Source organism: Tachysurus vachellii, chromosome 2 (assembly GCF_030014155.1).
Source record: "Tachysurus vachellii isolate PV-2020 chromosome 2, HZAU_Pvac_v1, whole genome shotgun sequence".
Taxonomy (NCBI): domain Eukaryota; kingdom Metazoa; phylum Chordata; class Actinopteri; order Siluriformes; family Bagridae; genus Tachysurus; species Tachysurus vachellii.
Genome location: NC_083461.1, coordinates 14546302 through 14568219, shown reverse-complemented (window position 1 = coordinate 14568219; position 21918 = coordinate 14546302). Strand labels below are relative to the sequence as shown.

General features: G+C 39.8%; 1 protein-coding gene across 2 annotated transcripts in view; it reads right to left on the bottom strand.

Moving 5' to 3' along the window:
- Positions 1 to 21918, bottom strand: part of atrnl1b (attractin-like 1b) — a 98452-nt gene that overhangs the window by 40770 nt on the left and 35764 nt on the right. Inside the window, exons 20-25 of one of the 2 annotated variants that reach the window (XM_060858306.1) lie at positions 21309 to 21402; positions 18427 to 18479; positions 15926 to 16020; positions 14319 to 14397; positions 9772 to 9929; positions 1544 to 1605 (exon numbers count right to left, since the gene is read on the bottom strand). In XM_060858306.1, coding sequence (XP_060714289.1) covers positions 1544 to 1605; positions 9772 to 9929; positions 14319 to 14397; positions 15926 to 16020; positions 18427 to 18479; positions 21309 to 21402 — 541 coding nt within the window. Of the gene's footprint in view, positions 1 to 1543; positions 1606 to 9771; positions 9930 to 14318; positions 14398 to 15925; positions 16021 to 18426; positions 18480 to 20977; positions 21093 to 21308; positions 21403 to 21918 lie in introns of those variants that run through there. The other variant, XM_060858315.1, reaches the window with a different exon arrangement.

Sequence of the window (21918 nt, the reverse complement as noted above, 5' to 3'; positions counted from 1 at the left end):
AGGTTTTTTTTTTTTTTTTTCAGATTCTCAATCCAAACTTTAGTTCTTTCCTGCAATTAGATCCCATTTACTGTTTAATACACAAAACCTTATGACATGATGGCATGAAACCACAGTTATATGTGACCTCTCTCTACATGAGAAGTGCCTGATTTCATTTGTGCTTAAAGGGTAGGGTCTCCGATGTTTGAAAGCCAATGTCGACATTTGAAATCACCAAAACAAACACGTCCCTAACCCAAATGGGTCCCACCCCTGTATTGATAGCTCCGCCCACACATACATACAGGCAACTAATGGAAATAAATGTGTCTATCTTAGCTGAAGGGAAGAACAATACGATTGCAGATAAACAAACAAGCAAAATTGACACACAAGCATAACCATGCACAGGACGGCATATATTAGTTCTGTGCAACAAAGCAAAACCAACGTTACTCACCTGTTGAGAAATAAAAAGCACCTCGGCGTCTTAAGTAAAGTTGGACGCATATTCACAGATTGGAGTTTTCCGAGTCAATAACTCCTGAGCTAAACGCTGTTACTACACAAAACGCGGCTGTAGCTGCCTCTCTACATTACTACGATAGAAAAGAGGTGTTATTTGTGTAGTAACAGCGTTTAGCTCAGGAGTTATTGACTCGAGAAACTCCAATCTGTGAATATGAGGCCAACTTCCCGCTCCTTCAGTTCTCTCCAGCGCTGGAAAGCTGATCCTATATTAACACGGGTCCTACTTCTTGCTTTATCGTAAGCCTTTCTTTGCTTTCTTTCTTTGTTTTTATCCTCCATGTCAATGTTAAAACCGCTTTCTGCTAATTTCACACATGTGCACTGAACACCCCCCCCGCCCATATTGACAAGACACGCCCCTTTCTGCTCATTGGCTACACGTTTGTTTTTATTTTTGTTTAGCTTGTCGTCCCGACTCAGTTTTCTGAAGCATTTCTCAAACAACGGAGACCCTACCATTTACTATGGCTAAACTTTATATAGCTATAAGTTATCTGTAGGCTGTATAGTCGATCTACTACTATTTCGCATTGCAGCCTGAAAAAATATATATTGAATGGTGCATGTCCATAAACAACAACAGTAACATGACCTTACACACCCACAAGAAACGAACTACAATCAACGTCAGTGACTTGTCTGTTGCTGGATATGAATGTAAGGTGAGGAATTAACCTGGATCACTGGTCACTTGTATTTTCATTTCTATAAGCAGACACAATTCTAAAACTTATCCTCGTTAGTCTCGGGTGCATTTTAAAGACGAGATTAGGAGACGTGATATGCTAGAGAGTCGAGGACACCAGTCAAAATTCTCAGCTAATTGCTTTAGCGCCTACTTACTAATCCAAAAAGAGCAGGTCATGAGGTGTACCAAAGACACTGAGGAAATTAGAGAAGGCAGGCTGCTGATTTATTTCAGACTGATTTAACAAATTAACAGAGCAAACACTTGCTCTGTCCTCATCGCTGCCAAACAGAACTGGCCCTGAAGGCGAGGGAGGGAAAAAAAATATATATATTGACTCACCTGAAAAACGTCACAAAGAACTGCACCAGGTCCATGATGCTATTATGCTGCGAGAAGGCAATCTGTAAGAAGACAAAAAGGAAATCTCCGTTTGGACATACGTATAACTGAATATATCTGGTCTAACAACAGAAACAATGTCATATGTGCCTGAAGAAAACATTAAGACCTGATACAGTCTGAGCTGGAGATGTGTTACATGTCTGCCATTAACAGCAATTCAACAACACTCAACTGTATAAGCTTCAGGTCGATTACCTATACGTTGGAATTCTGTCCTGTGGGGTTGTGGTCTAGTGTATCACTGTTATACCAGGATCAGATAGAGAACGAGTGGCACTACAAGATAAAAGCTTCTAATTCCACCTGTTTTTATAGACCGTAGTGTCTCTGTTCATAGCTGGAAGGATACTTTAAAAATGACTTATGGCCTGGATTATATTTCCATTGACTACAAAAAAGAGGAAGAAAGTCCAAACCCCTTTAGCTAACTCAAGGTTAACGACTGACAGCAATTGCCATGTTTGTGCAATGTTGTTCGATCTTTTCCAGTGTTAGCTTTGGGGATTTGGGGTGAGATTCCTCGCTTGGTCAAATGAGATGGTTAAGATGTTGTACAGCACTCGCCACCACTATATCAACATTGAGCACGGCAACGCTATTAATTCAGCTTCACCACACTGACAAGCACAATGTCAGAAAGAGCACTGGCACAGAATCCCATGAGGCAGAAGGCTAAATTGCCTGGGTAAATACCAAGCCAAAAAAACAAAACAAAACAAAAATAAAAAAAAAAAGGATTCTCGTTCCAAATATAAGTCACCCTGAGCTAGTGAATGAATAATGTAATTCTAGTTCTATGAGCAAGCCTTTAAAAGAGCTCAGTGATTTCATTAAGCACTTGGCCCAGTCACAGATCCAGTGGGAATGCCGAGGAAAGTTAGCACTCCATTAGGGCCGAACCATCTCTAGAGCAAACTGGCTTCGGAAAAGAGTGGCCAAATTAGAAAAAGGGTAGTTATACGCAACAGCCGGCTGCCTGCACCTTTGGGACGGTCATCTGGCAGATGTGACTGGGTAGCAGAAGCAGGGTACGCTTATGTGATAATGCTCCTGCTGCAAGAAATGTCAGACTGAAATACCCCTGGGAGAAATGGCCAAGTCAATGCTATAAAACACAAACACTAACATACATCCTATCTGAAGAAGATAACACTGATTTCACTGTGTTCAGAGAGTATGCTCAAATTTGGCACCTGAAGGGTTAAAGCATCAGGCAGTGATGCCAGAAAGGGTCTAATTTTAACACAATGTGTGTAAAGTATATCATATCAGAGATACAAATTAACCATGTGACTGGGGCAACACAATTCGGGCAACTCCAGAATTATTAGCACCCAAGAAAATATTGAATAATGTTTAGCCACATTTAAAAGTGGCAAAATTAATGATATCTTAAAATAATCTGCACACTCAAATAATCTCAAGTAAACTCGATTTGTCATCCATCACTATGGAGATAAACCATCTTTTTTTTGTTTTTTTGTTTTTTTTGGGGGGGGGGGGGGGGGGATATGGTAGAGACACATCATGTGGAGAAAAAACATAGTGGTTTCAATATAAAAAGAGAGAGGTTGAGCTGCACAACATGTATTACATAAGCGATTAAAAATACTGAAGGTACAACCAGGGTCATAAAGGTTGAAAAGTCTGGAATAGTTGAAATAAGGCAAGAACTGGACACAACCATGCTGCCCACACACACACACACACAGAGAGAGAGAGAGAGAGAGAGAGAGAGAGAGAGAGAGAGAGAGAGAGAGAGAGAGAAGAATGCTGACAACAGCCCAGAAGAACCCAGAGATTTTTTTATTTTTTTTTTAATTGCATAGTCCAGTTTATTTCTGGAGCCACAAGCTCTTGTGTCTGAGGGCACCATAAACATGACATAAAAATGGCACTATAGGATACAGTAGTTCATAACCTGGTTGCTTCTACCAGGAAGTCTACACCTGGCCATAGATTAATCTTCTAACCCAATAACACAAGCTCAACTCATCCCTCATCAAATGCTTGTAGAAGTAAAAAAACAGAGAGAAGCTAAATACTGTCTTCTACATTCTTTAAAATCAAGGCTAAAATAATGGCAGAGCATTAAAAGCGGATCATTTATCGTCTTGTCACTGAGGGTCACCCTCTCGCTCTGTGCTTTATCGAAAGAGGTTTAACCTGCTGCCTGATGGCCTGTACAGTGTGACCCTCCACTACAAGCAACAAAACAAACCACTTGAAAGGGATAACGGGAAGAGCTTTTATTTTCTATACAGAAATAATCACATGGTAACTAAACACAGCGTGTTACTGAAGTTGTGCACGCATCGAGGCACACGCACCCCGATGAGCTTACCTAAACTCTCACATCTAGAACTGTCAGGTTTAGTTTTCTCATCAGTTTCACAGCTGGATTCTGATTATTCACAGCTAAAACAGTCATAACCACTGAGAGCTTCTTGGAATGACAAAACATTCAGTGGGCATGAGAGAGAGAGAGAGAGAGAGAGAGAGAGAGAGAGAGAGAGAGAGAGAGAGAGAGAGAGAGAGAGAGAGAGAGAGAGAGAGAGAGAGAGAGAGAGAGAGAGAGAGAGAGAGAGAGAGAGAGAGAGAGAGAGAGAGAGAGAGAGAGAGAGAGAGAGAGAGAGAGACTCATGACCACAGGCTGACCTCATCTCAGTAGAATGAGCAGCTTTGGGCAGTAAGCTGTGGCTACTGTGTGTTGTGTAGTAACGCTCCATCGGATTGGGTTTCCCACACAATCACGTTACTCTACCTCTTTACAATCCATCCCACGTTTTTCATACAAGAGTTAGGTTCTCATGTGTAAGCTCCTGCACTTGTATCTTCAATCTCGATTTCCCCCGTCAGCTACTGAATGTCGACTAGACGATGTGATCATGAGCACGAGCACAAAACAGAGGTGGTTCAATCTAACAATGCCCAGAGAGACATGCCAGCTTTAAGCAAATCTCACGATGAGTCAATGGATAAATAAATAACTTAACTTAAACTTATTAAAGAAACTTCTCACATGAGCTCAAGATATAAAATCAGGAAGGTTGATCAATATTTCATGGAGATATTCCTAGCTATATTGATGTGCAGAAAATGTCACTAGCTTTAAAGAAGACGTCTTACAAGCAGTAATAACAAGAGAAACATTATCTTCCTGTAGCACAGCGTACTTGACCAAGTGACATTTTAAAATACCACTCAATTACGCACCGAAAATAATCGCCGTTGATCAGCTTGATGCATGAGGATTATGCAAACTGTCTTCTGCAAAGATCATGTGGTATTAATACCTTGTGTGTGTGTGTGTATGTGTGTGTATATATAAGATTTGGGGCTTACAATAATCTAATTGCACAAGTTTGGACATTTTAAAAATTGGGGATAAGTGTTTATAATGAAGCAAACAAGTTTAATGTACGTTCAACAGTACGTAAAGGTATCGATCAGGAGAGGGGTGTAAAAGAATTTCCAAATATCAACAAATAGAGAAACTGGAGCACCAGGGTGTCTTCACCAAGAACAGGACGTCTCTCCAAAATGTATAAAAGGACGAGACAAAAACATAACATCGAGGCTGTCAAGAGACTTACAGTGACATTAAAAGAGCTGCAGGAACATTTGACAAGTACTGATTACTCTCTGCATTTAATAACTATCTCTCATATTCGTCACATGTCTGTAGAGAAGGGAGTCTGGACTGAAGCACCATTGTACAAAAAACATCCAAAAACATCCAAATTCAAATACCATGTGGTAAAATGTGTTATGTTCTGAGGAGAGAGATTCCATAGGGTACGTTTGGTGCAAAAAAAAGCCCATGCAACATGGTGGTGGCAGCATCATGCTTTAGATCTGCTTTTCTTCAGGCAGAACTAAGGTTTTTAATCAGGTTTGATGGAATCATGAAACGCCACAAATACCAGTCAATTTTAGTGCAAAACCTTCAGGTGGATGTCCTAAGGCATACATCCAAACCAACAAAGGAACGACAATGTTTTTGCATGAGCGAGCCAGAGCCCAGATGGAACTAAAAATCTGTTAGGTGACCTGAAGCAGTCTGTATACGAGAGACACCATTACAATCTGATGGCTGTATAACGTTTATACTAGAAAGACTGGGAAGATATTCTTTTTGACTAAGAGCCCACCAGCGTGGCACATCTTGACTTGGCAATGAGTGGTGTAATAACATCAAAATGTGCTTCAACAAAGTTTCAGTTTGGCATGCACACAACTAGGGTTCTCCCTTAAGATGGGGTGGGGGGTGGGGGGATAAATACATTCTCCACCAATCAATTTTCATAAATTTAGTCATATAGTTGTAGCCAAAACCCAACAGGCCGCTCTCCCCTATCAAACAGGGAGGGCGAGGCTATCGCCTACCTCCTCTGAGGAAGCATGTTTTCAATCTGCTGCTCAGACAACTTTAGAGAGTGGCGTAAAGCCAACACCCATGATTGGTTAGTGTCACTGTGATTGATAGGGGAAAGAGAGTACGCCACCTCTCCCTATCCATTTTGCTCTCTCGGGCTCTGGGCAAGGGATGGCTGTGGCATCGTCGGGATTCAAACTTGCATTCGTCAGGTGATAAGAAACACTTTTCTGTTGTAGTGCTCAGTAACCCACAATGCATCCTTATATACAGGAGCAATTTGGAGCAGAATATCTGTACATAATACAAGTCACTATAGGTTATCATCCTAGATTTTAGAAAAATTAACACAATTCATAAAAAATGTCCCTAAATGATTATTGAAAATAAAACAATATTCTTTGAACTCTCCAAAACTAATACTAACTTGTAACTTTCCTTCAAAAATTGTAATTAAATTATGAAAAAATATCATGAAATTCCATTTTCTAATAGTTCACTAGTGTGGGGAAAAAAACACAGCATTCAACACAAAAGAAGCAGACGAGTGTTGATGTGCAAATTAAATAAATGAAACCTCTGTAAGGTTTGCAATTTGCCAGGATATAAACAGAGCTGTAGTGATGTCCCATGCCTCACTGTGACGATGTCGGATGTGTTGCTGTAGAGTTTTAATACTCCACAGTCTGAGCCAAAGCTGCCCGTCATATACTGTATACTGCTAACAGCGGCAGCTTATGTTCCCATAAAACATCTCAAAACTGATTAAACCTGTAATGCACTGAGGTTTGTAGAACTGAACAAATGATCCAAAATTCGTTTAAATGAACGTTCAGAGCCATAATCTTTGATAAATAATAAAAACGCACAGGAGACACCGGACAGTGATACTCTAGGTTAGAGCTTGCTTGTTCAACATGCCTGACTGAACTTTACTCACTGTTAAGGCCACAGTGCCAGATCTGATCTACATCTGTTCCACTTGACCAAACTCTGACCACAGTCCTGAGGAGCTCGAACCTCCACATGTCCTACTATTACATAGAGCTGATGCCAGGCGGCCTGAGGCTCCACACTCAGCCCCACATGGGTATTAAAGTGAAGGGTGGAGAGAAGAGCAGGCTCCAGTGTGGTCATTCCCCTTAGGGTCTGGTGCTGGGCACAGCACTACATTCTGCTTCAGTCCACACACACACACACACACACACAAATTCTTTAGTCTGAATAAAATGTTTTTATATCGATGAGTTTTAAGCAACGTCTGTCTCAACTATTAAAAGTAGCCAAAGATGGCGAAATCTCCTGCAGAGATTGATGGCTGATGCAGAGCTGATAAAGACCTAATAAGTTGTTAATTACACTACCCATTCTCTTAATTATACATTTAATTAGTAACCAAATAACATGCAAACAACTTAATTCCTCTCGACAAACAAACAAACAGCTTCTTATTCCAGTCTTTTAATAAACCCAAATCTGTTCTTCACATTGTACTTTATATCTTCTAGCAGCTTAGCTACAGATTTTGTATAAGGGTCCAGTGGGGCTTTCGTGATTCGACAGAGATTTTCTATCAGATGTCAGTACTTAATCAGATTAAGTCCCAAACACACCCTGTGGTAAATAGGGAGCAGCTCAAACTGTATGCCTTCAGTGGAACTGAAATGAAATCTGTTATCATTGAACCTCATCCAATTATTATTTCATAAAAATATATATTCACCTTCTTAATGGACCGGACTTGATTAACTGTGTTTGCAATTATTATTATTATCATAAAACTTTGGAATACCATCACCCAGGACTGCCCTTCCTTCTCCAATCTAAAAATCATAACAAAAATAACTCTTCTCCAAAAATATTTCGCTTTCTTCTTCCTTCCATCACCTAACAAATATATGACACTGTGATTAAAATAATAATAATTGTTATTATGAAGATGATGTATTTTGAAAAGTCTATTTTATGTGCAGCTTACAAGAAGCTTAGTGATACATGGGTTTTCAGTGACAACTATTATAACTCATGATTATGATACGATTTAGAAGCTTTAAGTCTGTTCAAAAGACAGGAATACAGTCAAGTCTGAAAGTAGTACAACTGTAAGTCCAGTTGTTTTTGTTAAACACTGAAGACAATTGGGATTGGAGATCAAAAGGTTTGAATATAAATCCATAGATCAGAATTTCCGGTGATTTACATCTCGATGTGAACTGTTGGTGGTTTAGTACTGGAACAGATGGTGAATAACACTTACTTACCGTTTAATATTGTTCTTTCACAGTTTTGTTTGTTTGTTTTGATGTGTTCACTCTTCAGGGAATTGAATGCTGCTCAATTGAGTTAAAGTCTGGTGAATGACTTGGCCAGTCTAAAAACACCCTTTGTTGTGTTGGCAGTGTGTTTAGGTTCATTGACTTGCTGGATGATAAAGTTATATTGGATGCATGTCGCTGGAAACGAGCAGACAGAATGTTTCTGTAGACTGAATTCATTCTGCTGTTACTATCACGAATCACATCATCAATAAAGTTTCGATCAATAAAGATTTTCACAGCTCTTGCAACGTTTCAGTCATCAGCTGCTGTTTGATGTCTGCTTGTTAGTAACCTAGTGGTTTCTTTCTATGTAAAGACAGACCAAATTGTTGTATTGGCTATACTCTCCGATTATGTGTCTCCGATTGATTTTCCCTCTGTTCTAAGCTTCACAAATGATTTGATTTCTCCCATAGGCAGCTCTCTGATCTTCATGTTGAACTCCGGAGTTCAAACCAAGAGCTGACATTCAGAGCCAGTAATTATTTAAACAATCAAACTAACAGGTCACATCAGCACAACAAAAACACCTGTCAATCACACGATCTAACATTTTTTGATCTTTTGAAAATGTGTGGGTTCAAACAAAAGAGCCGAGTTGTTTAACGCGTGTAGAAGTTAGAGCAGAATTTCAGCTTTCATTTCTTGATATTATCGTCTCATGTTCATCTTTTGATCTCGAAACCAAATGTTCGGTGTATAGCAAAGACAAGGAGTTGGTCTTGCTGTTCCAGTACAGAGGAAGAGACAGAAGGTGAGAGGTTTTCTGAATATCCTGGACGGTACAAATAAGTCCAAACTCTCTGATACTGTAGTCAAGATCTCATCCTCTTTTGTGTCTACTGTCAGAGCAGATATAGAAAAACATTTGCTTTAAGCATGCCTGATGCCTGTCATTAAAACAACGTTCATGTCCTGCATATGTGCTTTTACAAATAGCAAAAAGCAATCATAAATTCATTAAAAACAAAACAAAAAAAAAAAAAAGTGTAACACCTCATTCTGAATTCAACTTTGTTTCTTAGCAAGATCATCTGTCTTTAGGCATCACTCACTCTGAGACTGTCATTACACAGCAGTCATCTAGGCATCTGGTGGTGTGATGCATTCCCATATGAGAGCCGTTTCAATTTTATGCATCATAAGACTAAGGAATGAATATTGTGGGAAACCGCAGCAAAACTGTCCCAGCGCACATCTCAATAATTGATTCCAACATTATAAAGCCATGGATCTTTTTAAAAGTGTTTCATTTTGTCTAAGTGCGTGTTTGACTTGGTGATCAATATGATTTCTGATCCACAGGAGAAAACGAACGCTGGCTTTCCACTTTGTCTGACATTTAACATGGGTGGGCTAATTTAGCAGAGCAGTAATGGAAATCCTCATGCAAGAGAGGTCTCATTGAGTCATCTGTCACTCATTAAAGCGAGCGTGTAACAATCTGTATGCACATGAATGACCCATACCTGTATTTTAATAGGCCAGGAGAAGTTGCTGACATAGACGTAGAAGGTGATGTTGGGATTGCTGCGAAAGCTGAACTTCTCACAGGAGAAGCTGTCCCTGTGCTCTTTAATGTTGGTCTTGGACACAATTGGAACTTCTTCTCCAGAGATAGTACCTGCTGTTGGGTGAACAAGTTCAGGTGAAACATAAATGACTAACATAAAAAAACACCATAATGCAATAATGTATTACTTTAACAGAGAAATTCCCTAAAATGGAAAACAAATAGTAAGATCAGGCCAAATCTACAATCAAAAATAACAGTGTTTCATTAGTAACCAAACTGTTGCTTCTGATATCAGTCAGATCCTCATTTAGTCATAAAAATCTGATTCCAACAACTAATAATTGTGTTGCTATGTTACGTAAGCCTAAAGAATGCAGTCAATAAACATGAAGTGACAATCTGACCATATTTCAAGCTTCATGACAGAAAACAAAGCAAAACTGAGCTTTTTGAAAATACATGTTATGGCCAAAGGTTTTTGGGCCATCTGAACATCACACTCATGTGCATGCTGAACATCCCATTTCAAATGTAGTCCCCCTTTTGCTGTTATAATAACCTCCACTGTTCCGGGAAAGCTTTTCACTAGATTCTGGAGCATGGCTGTGTGGATTTGTCCATCCAGCCACAAAAACATTAAAGAGGTCAGGATGAGTGAGGAGGCCTGGAGTGCAGTCAGTGTTTCTGTTCATTTTAATATATTCTGTGGTGGTGAGGTCAGGGCTCTGTGCAGGCCACTTAAGTTCCTCCACTTCAGCCTTAGCAAACCATGTGTCCATGGAGATACCTTTGAACACAGGGGCATTGGGACATGTTTGGGCATTTTAGTTCCAGTGAAGAGAAATTATAAAGCTAAGACATGCAAAAACATTCTATACAATTGTGTGTCTTCAATTTGTGGTAGCAGAGAAGACCCACATATTAGCCACAAATCGGTGTGATGTTCAAGTGTCCGCAAAAGGTTTGGCCATATATGTATGAAGGTGAGAAACTAAAACATATTCCGCAATAAAAGTAACTAAATGAACTTTATTCACAGAAACACTTTTCTGACTTACTCTCAGAGCCGATCGGCCCTATACGCTCACTACGCAAGTTGCGTAGGGCCCCGCAAATCACGCATTTCATTTCATGGAAATAAATGCGTCTTTATCTTAGCTGAAGGGACGAACAATACGATTGCAGATAAACAAACAAGAAAAAATTGACACACAAGCATAATCATGCAAAGGACGGCATATATTAGTTCTGTGAAACAAAGCAAAACCAACGTTACTCACCTATCGAGAAGGAAAAAAGCAACCTCGGCGACAAATAAAGTTGGCCTCATATTCACAGATTGGAGTTTCCCCGAGTCAATAACTCCTGAGCTAAATGCTGTTACTACACAAATGACACCTCTTTTCTACCGTAGTAATGTAGAGAGGCAGCTACAACCCAATTTTCCTCAAAATCAGCTTTCTTCCGCGGTGGACAAAACGCACAAGTCTCTATGTGCGGACGACTGAGAGACAGATTCCAAGGGACCGTCTGCAAAGTGCAAAACCCGAAAAGCGAATACTAGAAAATTAGTCAATAACTTCACTGTAATACACTGTACTGTCACCAAATTCAGCTCACACATCACTGATGTACTGATAGTTATACTACAACACTTATTTGGGAGAAATGTCTTTTTAATACAAACGGCCAACTTTACTTAATATTTAATATGCAGCTAACTTTACATAAGTCCCTCGGCGTCCCGTCGCAGGCCTTCCCGCTCCTTCGGTTCTATATTAAAACGGGTCCTACTTCTTGCTTTATCGTAAGCCTTTCTTCGCTTTCTTTCTTTGTTTTTATCCTCCATGTCAATGTAAAAACCGCTTTCTGCTAATTTCACACATGCGCCCTGAACACACTCCCTACGCCCATACTGACAAGACACGCCCCTTTCTGCGCATTGGCTACACGCTAGTTTTGTTTTTGTTTTGTTTGGCGGCCCAAAGCAGTTTTCTGAAGCATTTCTCAAACAACAGAGACCCTACCTTTAAGTAGGTTAGCAGTAGAAATCAATGTAGTTGGGCAATGCAGTTTATTCAAAATTAACTAGATAAGGTTATAAAGAATAGCAGTCAAGGTGCGTAAACCCTGCACTATGGAAAGAAACGGAGCTAAATAAAAAGGTTCCATGACACCACTGACTGATTACCCTGATATAGAAGATAGTACTGTACTTAGTCCTAAAGTGCTCATGCTGTCTATTTGTGTGGGTTTATTGCATCTCCACATGTATAACAGAAGCGCAAATCCACACGGTTAACGAATTAGAATTAGAATTAGAATTCTGTTCACCTACGACTAAACTGCTGTAATAGCTACTATGGACCTCAGCATTCAGAATCACAGGCAAAAGCTTTATCTTTAAGCTATATTATGTCTTCAGAATTAATGACTTGCATTATGATCACCTGGAACCTTTCCTTCCTACTCTCATTCTCTCTCTCGCTAATTTCACTGAGAGAAAACGAAAAATTGAGGTTGTTTAATGTTTTTTTTTTTGTTAGCGATGAGCTTAAAGGGATCTTCAGAAGTGTCACATTATCACCCATCGTATCAAATTTCTGTACATTTCCAAGACAAGAAATGTAGTGAAGAGGAAGTGGAACGCAATTAAGCAGTCTCGATGCACAATAAACTGAGATCTTGTTAAAGTGAATCTACTTAAACAAGCACAGTGTGAAGCATTTAGTCTCACACCCACTGTCAAAGCACAGATGAGTGATTTTTAGGGGAAAAAAGGAACATAAGGTGTCTTTAGTAAGGTGTTGGGCCAGAACAGCTGCAACGTGCTTGGCATAGATCAGACACGTCTCAGAATCTGCAATGAAGGGATTAAGAGCATTCTTTCAAAATATATTGCCACAACTGGTGGTGATGAGAGAACTGTCTCTTCAGCTGATATGAACTTCAGTGACCTCATATCTGTGAAGCCGCCATGCATGAGGTCAGCCTTCATCCTTGCACATAGTATGAACACACAGCCACTAGGGAGCAGTGTAATATTAACCGAACAGGAATATGCAGTTAAAGGAAGGGGTGAACATTTAGAAAACAAATGTTTTTCATTTTAGAAATAGCATGAAGAAGAGAATACCGATTTTAAACAAATCTATTTTACAACAACGTGATTAGATTATTCGCAAGCATGACGCAAACCGATCAACTCTTGCGTGCTGTTCATTTAAAGCTCTCCATGAAAGAGTTTTATCATAGAGGAGATATTTTATTAAAGACACCAGCCTGAGTAACTAAGAGTGTAAATAAGTCTACACTGAAAAAAGGTTTTTCATTAGTTTCTGTCGCATACTTTTATATAAGATTTTTACCAGAAAAAACACTACACAAGCTCCAAACGAAAACGTTTTATGTTTAAACCTTTATTGTTTATGAGATGTGCTTGTAATAATATTACTCTGAAACCCTTAAACAACCCTGTGGAAGGATTTCAGGGCACGCAGCAGGACCCACATCTAATCAATCAGCATTCACCAACAGACTGGTTGACACACAGCGCTTTAGAGACACACGACAATCAGTTAGCCTCTTGGATGACAGCATTACCCATAAACACCCTCTTTGCACCTCAAATCAGTCGCACGTCACTCCGTAAGTGTTCGAACTCAGATCTGGTGGCTGTGAATGATATGGAATACGAGTTACATTATTTTCATACACATCCAGGCACTCAGTGAGTCCCTGTGCCTTGTGAATGAGGACACTATGCTATCCATCTCTACGCACCACAACAGAAATGTTCCTGCAAAGGATAAAGCTAATGAATCAGAATAACCTTGTACTGATTTGAAGTGACTCTTAGCTCTAAGGGACAAGCAGAGCCAACCCAGGACAGCAAAATCCCTCCGAAAACAGTGGCAAATCTGTAACCATTCTGCCAACACTTTCAACCTTTAAAACCATTTTCCATTCAGAATAAAACAGACTAAACGGGAAAAAACTTGCGTGTAAAGGTTTGTTCTTTTCAATAAAACTTTTGTCACGTTTCCTTCTTTTTCCCCGCTCAGCCCGCACTTTAAAACCTTGCACATCACATTTCTAAACCATCAATATGAAACAAAGCCCTTAAAATGACAACGCGAGAGCCGCTCTGTGGGAACGGTTATCTTAATTGAAATCATTCCGTGCTCCTGAAGACGTCTCAGTCCTCAGAATTCTGAGCTGTGGGCTAGACTATTGTCAAAAGCCCAGCCCATGGGAAAGTATCTTTAAACATGGAGCAAATGCTCTAGAAATTAATGGCTGCGCTACGAAAGTTCAAGGGGGAGAAGGACGAATCTGTTTAACAGGATGGAAAATGTCAAAGTCACAGCAAGCAGTGTCTGGTGACTTTTTAAATGGATGGAGATTGCAAAATAAAGAACAGGAGCAAACAGAATGGCACACAACACACAAACTGCAAACAAACAGATATAACAATTTGCCTTTATTTAACTTTATTACCTGTTGATCCAACAGACCAAGTGATGTTGAGGTTGAAGTTGTTGGATGCGTTGATGGACATGTCCAAATTTTTATTGGTCTAAGAAGGAAAACAAATTGGGGAAAAAAAATGAATCATTAAAATCTCTCAGCTCAGCAAAGCCAATAATAACAACACACCTGCATTTCTTTCATGTGTGTGTTAAGGTCTGAGAAAAACCTGCTAGTGTTCACTGTGCTTGAATCCTGATTTCCAGGAAAAATAATAATAGGTTTTGGCATAATTCTTTGGTCTGTACCCTACTTTGAAATGTCAACTATAACAAATGCTATTTTTACTGTTTGATCTTGCCTACGCTGTCTTCTGATAAGATCACGCTCGGTCCGGTCGGTCTGCCGTAACCAAGAGCGATCGCCTCTCAGACAATGTTGTGATTTGATCAAGTTACTGAAGAGCTACATTTCACAGCACAATAGACATGAGCCTAATCAGTTCGGTTTGTAATTAGATCCTATCTGTCAAACTGTCTGTGATGCTCCTTTGGCACAGTCAGAAAAGAGGTAATAAAAAAGGAAGAAAAAAAAACAGCTCTTTACATTTGGTGGGGTTAAAGATTCACTTGTGGTTGAAATGTTTCAGTTCAGGAAAGTTTTAGCATGTAAAGGGTTTTCCACGACCAACACGTACAGTACTGTGCAAAGGTTTTAGGCAGGTGTGAAAAAATGCTGTAAACAAAGAATGCTTTCAAAAATAGAAGTGTTAAACATTTATTTTCAGAAATGAACAAAATGCAGTAAATGAACAAAAGAGAAATCTAAATCAAATCATTATTTGGTGTGACCGCCCTTTGCCTTCAAAACAGCAGCAATTCTTCTAGGTACACTTGCACACAGTTTTTGAAGGAACTCGGCTGGTAGGTTGTTCCAAATATCTTGGAGAACTAACTACAGATCTTCTGTCTCTTCATGTGATCCCAGACACACTCGATGATGTTGCGATCAGGGCTCTGTGGGGGCCGTGCCATCACTCCATGCTGGTTTGAAGGCAAAAGGTAGTAACACCAAATATTGATTTGATTTAGATTTTTCTTTTGTCTGCTCACTTTGCATTTTGTAAATTGACAGAAATAAACACTCATTATTTCTATTTCTGAAAGCATTCTTTGTTTACAGCCTTTTTTCTCACCTGCCTAAAACTTTTGCACAGTACTGTACATTCCAAAGCGTTAGCAAAACCAGCAAACTTCTTTTGACTAGAGAAATCGTTACAACCTAGAATATTATTGGGGTAAAAGGAATTCTTCATGTGTTCTTTGGATGGTTAAAAAGCTTGCAAAAGAAAAACTCGATATGATGTAAAAAAAAAAATAAATAAAAAATGTCTTTGTGACTGTTACCAGCAAAAAGGTGATTAATAACCTACAGCATATCCCAAAGTGTTTAATTCTTCTTATACCAGAGGGATTTCTTAATGATTACAACTTTTAATTTCTGAATGATCGACATGTCGTACTGGTTAAATATTTAGCCTCGCTCACACTCTGTGTGTGTGCGTGTGTGTGCGCGAGTGTGTGTGTGTGTGTGCGCGCGCGCACAGTACTGTGGAAGGTGAGTGCAGAATGACCGACCTGTTCTGGAGTGGCCATGAAGTTAATGGCAGTGTAATATTGGTCATCCTCTTGAAGCAGACTGAAGGTGAACTGGTAGTCAATCAAAAGGTTATCTGTTCAAAAGACATTAGAGTTAAAGCTGTTACATCAGAGCTTACTGCAACACACCATATTATTTATAACAGGCTTTAGAAATATGATTCATTCATTCAGATGCATGCTGCTAGAACTAACATTTAGAAACTAGCTCACCTCAGGGATGCAGACACGAAATATAAAACATGAGGCATTATGGAGGTGGTGCAAAGGGCTTCTTTAAAGTGCTAAATGAGTCATCAGTCACCTGTAGCTGTTCCATGACTAAATAAATGTATTGCCAATGTCGTTATGATGACAGGGACGTTTTACCGAGACGTTTATGGTCTGTTACGTCGTCACGCATACCCCTTTATACAACAGCACCACCTCTTACAGATACCACAACGAATGCAGATATTCATACTTCTAACAGAATGCTCTCAGTAGCTGCTGTTATGACAGGCAGTGGCCGTTGCTTTATTACGAGACAGAACACATCGTCTTTACAAGAGCCTGTCAGGACTGCTGCTGTGACTCGGCTAGTAATGAGTAATTACCTGTCCAATAAACAGAAGGACACACGGACACGCCATTAACAGACTGTTGTGAGGGGAATAATCGAGGTGTGTGCTGTCGAGCTTAAAAACAGGTCTCACATAATTTGCAGTAGATAGATGACGATTTTACATTATGCAAATTGAGGTCCTGGCATTAGTCTAGAAATTGTATGAAATCCAAACTTTCTCTCTTTAAAAGTCCTCTTAGGAATTTAAAGAAGACTCAGATTTTTATAAGTCACTCAATGGAAGCTGTAAATATATTGACAAAGAAATCTGTTTAACTACTCCACTTTAACTGTTTATATCAGTTCACAATGCAGCAAGGAAAAGTTTTATGGTCAAAAGTATGCGAACACTTGACCATCACATCCGGATATGCTTGATGTTCATCCCACTAAAAAACCTTGGGCATTGATACGGTGTTGGACGACGCAAATTTGTCCATTCATCCTCAAGAGCATTAGTGAGGTTAGGCACTGATGTTGGGTGAAGAGGTCTGGGGTGCAGACAGCATTCCAGTTTATCCTAAAGGTGTTCAGTGCAGTGGGGTTAGGGTCAGGGTTCTGTACAGAACACGTGAATTCTTCCACTCCAACGTTGCACGCCAAGTCTTCACAGAGCTGGTTTGGGCCTTATAGTTAGTTCCAGTGAAAGAAAATGACAAAGCTACAAAATACAAAAACATTGTAGACAATTGTGTTCTTCCAGCTTTGTGGTGACAGTTTGGGAAAGACCCACATATGGCTGTAACGCTCAGGTGTCTATACACCTTAGGCTACACTACACCTTAGAGGTCTACAGCTTGGCCTGTATGGATTTTCTCTGCAGGGGCAGATAAGAGTTACAGCATATCCTCTCTCCATTCCTGAAGTTTTCCAGAAAGGTGGATGTTAAGCAAACAATCCCATTAGTGATCCAGTTCCTGTGCCATACAAGGAAATTCGTGTTGATTCATGTTGTTTTCCAGCTATGATATTACAGTTTTCTGTGACCATTTTATAAAACCAGGGCAAAAATCAAAGTGATAAAGAGAGTGAGAAGTTCCTGCTGGCACTACCGCCAACCTCCTACACCATTCCCAGATCGTAATTAGCCGGTTTAATCACTTCCATCAAACGTCAGAGTTTCACAACTCGTTCACAATATGAGGGAAGTGCAGTGGAGTACACATGGACACATTAGCACTCTTCTCTAATCAGAGAAACAGAAGCTGTCGCTCAATGCCTACACACTCCATCTAAAAGATATACTTGGAGTGGAGCAGCGACAGAGTGATTGATAAATTGACGGGTTTGTTTAATGCGGACTGGAGATAGCTCAGGGATAATGCTGGCAGCTTTTGCAGACTGAGTGAAATCTGATGTCCTAAATGCTCCTGACCGCATTAAGGCTGGATGAGCCCCGTGCTGACGGCTGATAGAGAATGCAAAAAAGCATACGCGTGTCTGATGTCGTACCGCAACACTGCCACCTAGTGCTTCATCACCGCAGCTCTCGCATACAGATCACACAGCTTGTGAGCGTGTCTGTGAATGAACGCTTAGACACACGCAGGGACACGTAATCGTCATACGTCCTGTGAGATGTACACTGAGTAACAGTCGACACCCCTACCTACGCTTCCTGTTCTCTCAGAGTATGGAGTCTTTTAGTCATGTTCTTCCGCTGTTACAATCAAACCGAAGCCTGACAACATTCCACTTGTTACATTAACATATAATCATTTAAAATACAATAGTGGGATACAATCTAGGTGACAAATCTGGACTGCTTTTACAACGTGTAAGGTAACTGAGCTGTACCGTGTCCTGTTAATCAGAGACTTGAAGTCATAATGGAGTGAAATAATGATTACTCGCTGCTCTTAAAGGCCATACTTACAGTAACAGGTTCCTCTCAAAGGGTTGCCAAGGTAACGATTCTCCGAATCACAACTGCAAGAGAAGTTTAACAGAATCATTAAAATGACAAGAAAACTGAGAGTTTACAGAGAGTGTGCATAATAAACCAAAGCTTTAGAGAGTACTTCACATTGGATCTGTGGAAATCTCTCACATGACCACATTTTGATATTTTCTACAAATTACAGGAGAAGAAATAACTAGAACTTATACTGAATAGTAATTAATACCGACTCTCTTGCATGTGTCTCAACCAGAAGTTCTAGCATTTTAAAGTCTACCAAAAGAGAAAATTTGCATGACAATGAAGAGACAAGGTTTGGAATGAATGTAAATATACATACTTCAACACTATTTAGACATTCGAACGGATATATTATTAAAGAGAAATCTCAATTATGGTTAACTAAAACCAACCAGATATTTTTTGTCCGTTTATATACTAAATACTGACGTCTGTTGAGTTTTTCTTCAGATCACAAGTATCAAAAATGTCTATTTAAGGGAGCTATAAAGCAGCATCATCATATAGCTCGCAAACAAATAGCTCACTGAATCAGGTGTGTGAGAAGAGCTAATTATTGCAATTCCTCATAACTGATCGCAAACTATGTAACGAAATGTCATTTCAGATGACTTATTCTTCCCAAATAGGTTTCCTTCAAAATGAAGAGCAAAGTACTATTTATTACAGTCCACATGCAAACAAGCATCATATGAGCTTGGTCTTTAATGATGATGTCACTGTATGAAGTTTTGTGTGTCTTGCACACCTTATAAACAACAACCTACTGCTTTGTTCGATTATTTTGTTTCTCCACCTATTGTAAAACTCGCTAAACAATTAACATCAATTTGCCTACAGGGCTCTTTCTCGCTCTTAATCTAAGCAAATTTCACGTTCTTTTGCTCTACCAAGCAACAAAGCAGAAGACGAATTAAAGTCTGCAGCCTCTGATGATCAAAGTTTCACTCTGCGCACTCACTTTCCTCATTCCCGCTGTCTTTCAGTCCAGGTATCAGAGAGCAGATGGAGTCACTTTGCTTTATTTGCCTGTGAATGCTGGCCTGAGTGCAGTCTAATTTAGCACTTAAAAGTTACGGTCAACCTCAGTGGTAATTATAGATATATTAAACTGATGCGTAACGTGAGAAAGTGGAGTCATTTTCTTGTGTTGTGTTCTCACTTCAAATATTTCAGAGTTTGCTGTACTTAATTGTGGGATGTCTTGGGATGTCAGGGTTAGACTGGCGAAGATTAAAGCTGGTTCAATTGCTGAAAATTACAGAATAATGCACCATGGCTAGAAGTAATAAGGTCATAAATTGTCAGCGATTCAGAAAGTCAACCATAATATGAACATTTACAAAGTAATGATACTAAGATTTCTTAAGTTCCCCAACAATGTAACACTGATTACACGATTAACAACTGATCCTTAAGCACAAGCGTTATATAACAATTAAACCACTAATTAAAATCATCCGTTCTTGCAGGATGCATATTTTTACAGCAGAAATGATGCAGAAGGGAAATAAAAACAAAAGAAGGATGAGGAATAAGGAACAGAACAACAAGGGCAGAAAATAAAGGCAGGAAATAAGAACAGAATAGAAGGACATAAGTGAAAAAGGGAAGACACTGAAAGAAGAAAGAACATGAGAGAAGGACAAAAGAAAAATTATAGAACAGACAAAAGAGGAGGAGGGCAGAAGAGAGGTAGAGACGGACAGATGAACGAAAAGGATGGAAGAGAAAAGAAGGAAGTGCAGCAGAAAACGATGGAAGGACTGATGGAAGAGAAGTATAGAAGATAAGAAAGAATGTATGGAATGGTGGAAAGAAAGGTCAGAAGAGAAGAAGGACGAGAGAAAGAAGGAAATTAAAAATGGAAAGAGTAGAATACGTCGGATTCTCTAACACTCAGATTATTATATTATAGTATATATTATTATATTTTCTATAGAAATGACTGTGACTCCTGCATTTTGTTCACACACACACACACACACACACACACACACACACACACATTCTGACCACTGTGCCCAGGTCTAAGGACAACCAGCCCTGTTGGCAGTTTTAGAAAACCTGAACACATCATTCCCCCTTGCCTTTCATCTGTTTGACATTTCAGAAATGACGGTACACTGGCGTGCATGGGCACACACAAACACACACACACACCGAAGCAATAAAACATAATGCACCCTACTTACAGTATCTTAATTTAATCTGCACTAAGTGCACACCCACACACTGAACATGTGCCAACACCGTCTCTGTGCATCGCTTTAATCTAACCCCCACTCGGGTCACACTTTTGTCTAAAACACAACAAACCATACAGAATGAGGCTGTATTAGAGCATGACGAACTTCAAACAGGAATGATTTTCCTTTTGATTGTTTCCATTTCAGTAATTAAGAAGGACTCTTGAACCTGAGAGCACTGAGAGCAATCGCCTGGGAGCAATGCTACTGCAAATGCTAATTTCAAAACACACACACACACACTTCTGGCACACACAAAGGAACTACATCAAGTTTTAATCAAGTGGTTTAAACTCCATCTTTTAGCTGCAGTGGTGCGTATGCTTGAATACAAGACTTGTTGAGGGCGCTGGGTAATGGACTTTGGTTGTCCTGTATGATGGAGGAGAGAGAGAGAGAGAGAGAGAGAGAGAGAGAGAGACAGAGAGAAAATGGGGTAGGAAATCAGTAAGCAAGAACATGCCTCCTTGCATCAGGTACACCTGCACACCTTACTGCAGCATCCATTAGCTGTATTAAAGGCTGTTAAGATTGCAATTTGGGCTCAGTGCCATTTGGGGCAGGAACATGTGTGTTATTGATACTCACAGGTTACATTGGTCTCCTTTAATTCCCTTGGTGGTGCAGAAACACTTCCCCGTCAGCACTTGGCACACACTGGCATGGCCATTACACTTACAGGCTGGAGAAGGAGAGAAAACAGAGTATGAGAGACAGACAGACAGACAGACAGACAGACAGAGAGAAAGGCAGATGCACAAAGAGAATGAGACAGACAGAGATTAAGCAATGAATGAGAGAGAGAGAGAGAGAGACACATTGATAGAGAGAGAGAGAGAGAGAGGGAGAGAGATTGAAAGAGAGAGAGACACTGAAAGTGAGAGAGATAGAGAGAGATTGAAAGAGAGAGAGTCTTTAGATGACGAGCACATAGCACCTCAGCAATTAAACTAATTAGACCTGCAGAAAGCTGCCTTTTAGCAAGTGAAAGCTTAACAGCAGAAAGTGAGTCACCAATCTACTTCAACAAGAAAAACTTTCTGTGGAAAGATCTAACGCTGTGAGACATAATTATGCATTGCTGCCAATAAGCGTAATTAGTGAGAAGACAAAGTGACAGTTGAGAACAGTATCTGTCAATCTCCCAGAACCACAATAGTCAAGAACCGTAGCAGTGGTGATGTGGTGTATTTTATCT